Source organism: Aptenodytes forsteri, unplaced genomic scaffold (assembly GCF_000699145.1).
Source record: "Aptenodytes forsteri isolate BGI_AS27 unplaced genomic scaffold, ASM69914v1 Scaffold336, whole genome shotgun sequence".
Taxonomy (NCBI): Eukaryota; Metazoa; Chordata; class Aves; order Sphenisciformes; family Spheniscidae; genus Aptenodytes; species Aptenodytes forsteri.
The window spans coordinates 5857768-5865266 of record NW_008794911.1 but is presented as its reverse complement, the minus strand read 5'-3'; the positions used below and the strand labels follow the sequence as shown (position 1 = coordinate 5865266).

General features: G+C 36.4%; 1 protein-coding gene across 1 annotated transcript in view; it reads left to right on the top strand.

Annotated features, from left to right (window-relative positions):
* MALRD1 (MAM and LDL receptor class A domain containing 1) overlaps window positions 1-7499 on the top strand; it is a 306398-nt gene that overhangs the window by 94615 nt on the left and 204284 nt on the right. Inside the window, exons 19-21 of the mRNA XM_019470989.1 lie at window positions 1268-1355; window positions 4145-4321; window positions 6765-6942. Coding sequence (XP_019326534.1) covers window positions 1268-1355; window positions 4145-4321; window positions 6765-6942 — 443 coding nt within the window. The remainder of the gene's footprint in view (window positions 1-1267; window positions 1356-4144; window positions 4322-6764; window positions 6943-7499) is intronic.

Genomic DNA, 7499 nt, shown 5'->3' with positions numbered 1-7499 from the left:
TTGGGTTGACGGTTGGACTCGATGATCTTAGAGGTCTTTTCCAACCTCAATGATTCTATGATCCTATGATTCTATGATTTACTATAGGACAAAAGAAATACTGAAATGTAAAATGCAAGCATATATTTTTGAAATGACATTTGATGTGAGCCTATTTCCAAAATATCAATGATATTTGATCAAAAGAATTGAGACACTTATCTACACAGAAGTGCCTTGCATCTTTGATTAGTGCTTCATTACTTGTTAAAAATAAGCTTTCTTTGCAAATAAAATTGCAACTAAGTAAATTACAACAAAAATATTAGAACTAGCTGTAGTGTGAAGCAGTATTGTAGTATTTTTGCCGCTATTTATACTTTGTTCCTTTGTAGGAATTCTCTATTGAACTGAGGAACAAATGGTGACAAAATGTATCTGAAATTTTATGCAGCATTCCAGAATAATCTAGAAGCTTGAATGTGTGTGTGCGTGTGTGTGTGTAAGATGTGACATAAGTATTTAAAAAAAAATGGCAAAGAAATAACTTTAACATTTGAACTCCATTGGATCAGCAAAAACATTTATTTATCTTTTTTTAAAATGTATGGTTTGACGAGGCTTTGTCTTTTTTATGAATAGGGATTTATAAATTAGTTAAATTAAGAAAAATTCTTACTAAATCTTTCTCTAGTCACCTGTTTGGATTTTTAGCATTCAGCAACAGTCAGAAGAAAAGAGGCTTATTCAGTCATCCAGAGAGTATTTCACAAATGCTAACCTCTCCCATTCCTTGGCAGTAGACAATAACAAGAAAGTAAGCGTATACAGCATTGGCAACTCTAATGAAATAGTAGACTATTTTTCTCTAAAAGGTTCCATAGCACATCTCTAACCTGCTTAATTGTTTCACATGAATGTTATTATAATTAATCATGATTGATGTTATTACAATAAGTACCAAAGGAGTTAATAATAATATGCCACTTATGATAATGTCTTACCATCATTTTATATCACAATGATGTTTCAGTGGATTTACACGATTGTGAAGCCAACCATTCTGTTATGGTTCACTGTGATTAATGTGACCACCAGTGAAAGCTGATAATAATTAGTCTCTTTCATAAAGTGTCACTAATAAAATATATCCCGTAGAACAAATTTAATCTCATTTTAAGTGTGAAACATGGTAAATGACTCCTCTATCAATTGATACGAAATATTTAATGAGAAGTGGAAGTCTACTATACACTGAAAAATGCTTTTGTAATTCTTGTTTCCCTAGATCTTGGTGAAAGGTACTGTAGGAGATGGTTTCACTGGAGACATTGGACTTGATGACATGTCTTTTCTAGGCTGTACTCTTTACAATGGTAAGAACAGAGTTAAAGTGTACATGTCCTAGCTGTGAGCTGTTTCTTTGCTGTCATTTGTAAATATTTCTACTGCAAAAGCAAAAACTAGATCAAACTGTGACTCATGCCTGACAAGGAAATCCAGACTTCTTTCCCTGCTTCTCAGACCATGCCTCATATCCAGGCACCAGCACAAAATAGTTTCTGCTGCGCACATAAGGTCCAAAAGAGACCCTCAGTAAGAAGTGTGCAGCTTCCAAACTCTTTGAGATCTTGATTCCTAGAAGGAAAAAGGAACTTAACTGTGTGTAAACAAACTGACCTTTCATTTAGCAAACTCAGTTTGATACAACCTTCCGCCTCCCCCCAATAATTCTTAATGTTTTTACTGTGCCAATTGCTCTCATGTTACAGCACACAAACAGTTCAGATGATAGAGCAGCCTGTCCTCAGAAGTCATTGCTACCTAGGGTAGTACAATGTCTACAGAATTGTAAAATATTATATCCCAAAATATATACCTTCAAGACACCAGATTCCAGACCTGTCACTTCATCACAGAAGGGATTTTAAGAGGATTAATGTTAACTGCAGCAGGCCTTACAGTGTTATATACGGTATGACAGTTGATGTACAGTCATAATAGGGCTGTAGAACAGAAAACAATTTAGAACAGTGTCTGAATATTAGTAACCTAGCACTAACTCTAAAACATCCTAGTGCAGATGCATTTTATTCTGCTACTCCAAAAATTTCTTGTAGATATAATCAGGTCTACTAGGAATATCAAGTGTATATGGCATGTTTCTTCTGCAGATAATTATCTCACATTTTAGGTTTATACAGTGTACAACATTTATTGTAACATTTTGAATATCAAGCTTTTTGTAAATACTCAGTTAATATACAATGCCTTATATTCGAAGAAGAAAACCTTAAAAGAACTAATCAGAAAATCCCTACAAGTTTTCAAATGAGATATGAAAAAAAGTTTCAAAAATAAACAATAAGAAAGTTGGAAAGTACAGAGGGTCAGAGTTTCAAAGTTCATAAATAAAAAATAAAAAGCTCATTTTGTTGGAAAGATAAAACAAGAATACTCAAGTATAATGGTGGACAGAGCTGAATAGGAAACAGTTTTTATGTTCTGTACATTTAAAAAATGCTTTTAGTATTGAGAGCAATTTTTGAGACACTCCAGGGTCCTGCCTCTATTTTACTTCCTCCACACCATAAAAAAATCCTAACAACCAAAAAAACATCACAGGGACTGTGGGAATGGTCTGCAAAATAGTCAATAGCTATGGCATATTCCACCGTATTTAACGCAAGTTGGATCAGGGAAAAAAACTGTGGCTCCCATGTCCCTGCACCTTAGAATTAAGCACTAGCTGCCCAGTTGCTATTGTTCCACTTCAAATAACCAAATACTGACCAGGGAGAGATGGGCTTGATCGCTTGGTGGTAAAGTCCCTCATAAGTAATATTAAAGATGTCGAAACTTGAGCATCATTTGAATGCCCTTCTCAAAGGCTATTCAATGATGTTTGCTCTGGACAAAATGGTATTTCATAAATTATAGAAAATGAATTATTTCAAAAGAGAGAAAGGAGCAGATTCTTCTTGCTTTTGAGGTGTTGTGAAGGTTATGGTACTTCAAAATTTCTTCTCCTGTTCCAGTGGATTAGGAGCAGAGACTTGAATGTGGCATTTATATTTAAAAAATTCTGACCAATAAGGACCTTGCTATTGTTATGAGTTGCAGATACATTTATTATATCATGCAATCAGTCCTTCAAAGGTTCCTTCCCCTAAGTCTTTTGTTTGAGTCTTAGGATATTATGGGAGTATCATTCATTTGATTGGAGTATAATTCATTTGATGTCATAGATGTGTTTTCTACTTACGAAATAGAAATGGCTCCTGCTCATGGGGAATTTATTATCGGTCTTAGTGCTCCAGGCCTCAGGGGAAAAAAAAAAATTCCTTGCTATCCCAGACACATTTTATATAAAAAGTCTTCACATGTGTTTTTTAATTAACTCAGGTGTATTGCTCAGGTGTATTGTGCACTGCAGCTAATAATTTCATCAACGATTAAATTTAAAGAAGGAGTTATATAACGAAAATTACTTTTATGGACAATAATAGCAAGGATTTTCAAGAAATGAGGGTAAGCCTGAAGAAAGGTGCATAGTAAAGAATAGGAGGAAAGGCAAAGGCAATTGATTTGAAAGAAGTGGTAATGAGTTTGAATGAAACATAAAAGAAGTGGTGGAACAAGATGATGACCTCAGAATAATTTTTCTAATGAGAAAAAAATATTTTTTTTAGTGATGAAATTGCAAGGTAAGAAGGTTACATGTTAATTTCCACAGTCACTTGCAGTAATTGACGTGATAAAAAAAAAGCCATTATCATCGGAATAATCTGTTAGCTTTGGTTCATGGGGAAATTAAGTTTTTGTGATTGTTCTGTCAGCCTCCATGGCATTAGTCTTTTGAAATGTCTCACTGAATTAATCCAAATTTGAAAGACAGGTAAGAGGTGTAAATAAATTCCTGCAGGTGTCGAAGATTGTATGAATGGTGGTTGGCTAGCATGACCAACCTACTGCTTTCCACTGAGGAAATGTTCGATTCAGTTCCTGCTGGGCAGCATTTAAGTTATTCAACTTGGCCACCCAGGCATGTTTCCAGTAAAGCTATACCCTTGACAGAGGGTGGGAGTGGCAAGGGGAGAAATCATTACAAAACTAGAATGCCTTGGTCCCATCACTCAACATTTTGTTGGTTTGTTTTTCAAAGGAAACTTGCCAACAATCTCTACAACTACTTCAGGAACTTCAGTTCCTGCCACGCTCCCTATGAACAACTGCACAGAGAAGGAGTTTGTCTGTAGAGCCTCTGGCCATTGCATCCAGATGATCCAGAAGTGTGATTTTAGACCTGACTGCTCTGATAAGTCTGATGAATCAGCTTGTGGTGAGTGTACTAATTCTTCTACTTTGCTACCTTATTAGTTTGTGGCTGCTAAATACATTGCTTTAACTACTCTGTATTTACTTTTGCAATTTGGTATTAGCACCTAGATGCTATTTTTAATGTGATTTTCCCCAGAAAAATGATAACATTTTGCTCTTAATGTGGGAATCTAAGATGTTATACACTTTCTGCCTTCTAATGGGCTGATTCAGACTTGACATTTCAATTCAACTTACTACAGAAATGGGGGCCGGGGAGTAATCCTCAGTCCCCAATGATTGGTAGCTATACATGACAATTTTTTTAAGTGATCATAGTTTCTTAAATTAAATGACTTATGACATATTGAAATTTTTCAAATGTTCACTAGTCCAGACTGGAAGAGAGAATAACTTTACAGTCTCATGTTTGAGGTGCACATCTGGGAGACTTGGGTCCTCTTCTTACCTACTTCAGTGAATAGTTTTGGGGTTTTTTTTCTATACAAAGTATTTTCATCAGCAGCAATGATTATGGAATTGAGCCTACTCCACACAGAAGTGAGTTCCAGCCTTTAAATTCCTAAAGCTTTGATAGTCAGATGGGAACACTGGAACCGGGACAATGGACAGGGTCACCACGTGTTGTCCGTAGAGGTCTAAGACATTTGTTGATTGCTTCTGAGTTGCAGCAGTTCACATTATAGCATTTTATAAGAAACTGTCAATGACTTTGTTTTGCCTTAAAGCACAGTACTTGAAAATACTGCTGTACCAAAGCTGATTAATGAGGGAGACAGACATCTAGAGACAGTGACCTCATCAGCCTTTGCAAGCTAAACTATTCTCACTGAAGATCAAAACTCTGCATTCATTACACATTGTGTAGGGAACTCAGTCACCTCTCTCAGGGCCGAGGGCTCAATGAGGAAAAGTAACATTAGACTCCCTCTGTCTATTTCTTATGTGGGAATAACTGAAAGAAATGAATCTTATATATAAATATCACTGGGTAATTTCCTATAGTGTGAAAAAACACCAACCATTGAAATTCTGCCCTGAAAAAAAGATGCAGAGCCCTTTGGATAGAACTTTTTTTTTCCCCCTCAGAAATTTACATTATCTTACAAAACATCCTCTCCTTCTGAGAGACATAAATACTGTAGAGAATATACCTTTACATATTTGCTCTGTCTGAAGTCTCCCAGCACTACAGCAAAGATGGCAATTTATCACTCGAATGACAATGCTGGAATAGGAGTTAAGTATGTCCTGACTGAGAGCAGAAATATGTCCTCAGGAAGGGGTTAACTTTTTCAGAGGCATTTGAAACAATATTTATAAAACATGTTAAAAAGGGGGAATAAACACTTAAAACTATGCCACTCGTCATTCTCAGGAAACATCAGAAATCTTTATATGGGTAACTCATGAGATCACACTGGCTGTGGTTTGCTTCCTTACTGGAGATATACAAGCTATAAACCAAAACTCACTCCCTCCTTAGTCTACCATTTTTAGCCTCCAAGGAAGGAAGCATCAGGCACATTCTCTTAATGCACTATGATTTCTTGATGTAGAAGTTACCTCAGCTACACTAGCATTTGAGCTTCATAGGTTAAAATAAATTCTTGTTTCCCTGCACAATTCTCACAGCAGTCTCTTAGACTTGATTATAATAGTCTGTTTCAAAGTTCTAGAGTGACAAGACTCTCCTTGGATCACCTAGACAAAGTTTCCGCAAAATATTCAGGAAGATGTACTGGAGAATAAATATTCATAGCAGAAATGGAAAACAAGCAGGTTTCTTTCCCCTAAGTATTCTTACAGGGGGATGCATTGTGAGGGAGGGACGGTAGTGAGCTCATTTTTCTTGTCCAGTTGCCCAGGAATCAAAAACTGAGGCACAGGCAGCTGCATATTTATTTAGTAAGGTAACAATTCAGTATTTGACACCAATACTAATAGCTGCATTATTATGTGGCTTTCGGGTATTGTGGGGACTGCTTGAAATATTATTTGGCTTTTTAGAGTTTTGGTCATGGACTTTGTACACAATGTGCAATAAGTTGCTAATGTCATCAGTCTACAGGACTAAAGAAAGAACCATGCAGCAGCTGGCAGATTCGTAGCTGATGAATTTTACATGCATTTCAGTGTATACCACACAACAGATTATTAGAATGGCCTGAAAGCTGGTCAGAACACATATGAAGATAGATACTGAGGTGCAAAAGAATCGGTATATTCCCCAAATTAAAATCTGCCTAATAGAAAAAAACATAGAAAATGTAATTGATATTTTATCTACAGAAGAAAAACTATGCATATTAGTACTGTGTAAGTGTTCATGGATACTATAAATTGAATCCTTTTTATTGCCATGTTGTTTACTTTATCATAACATCAATTAATTATTTCCAATTTTTATATAAACATGAAGTATTCATTGTTCATCTCTAAAGTTATGGAAGTCTGCGACTTTGAAGATAAAACCCAGTGTGGATGGTATCAGCCAGCCTTGGAACAGATGTCAGGAAATTATTCCACCTATACCACAAGCATATTCAAGTGGGAACTCGGAAGAGGGGCAAATCTCTACCCTGGGCAAGAAAAACACTGCCCATTAATTGATCATACTACGTGAGTACAATTTTGCAGGTACTTGAATCTTTCTTGGACTGTGTGAGTTTAGCCACGTATGGATTGTCAGGGGGGAAAACCACTCAGTTCACAGTATTGAAGCTGTTTACTCATTTATTAATGGCATGTAATTAACTGACAATCAGTGAAATAGATATGCAGGATCAATAACATCAATACAACAGATGAATCAAAATACAAAATGTTAATAAACAGGTACAAATTTCTAAACACCTTTCTATAACTAATTCCCAAAAGTTTCAGTACCTCCCCATCCAGAGAAACACGTGTGCACTCCCCCTCCCAGAGGACATGTGGGGTACAAGCATGTTTCCCCTTACGGGAAAGCAAGTTTGGAGACATGGCTGCTCCAGCTTTATGTGTACCCTCCCAGAGGACATGTGGGGTACAAGCATGTTTCCCCTTACGGGAAAGCAAGTTTGGAGACATGGCTGCTCCAGCTTTATGTGTACACATAGAGTCATAGAATCATAGAATCATTGAGGTTGGAAAAGACCTCTAAGGTCATCGAGTCCAACCGTCGACCCAACACCACC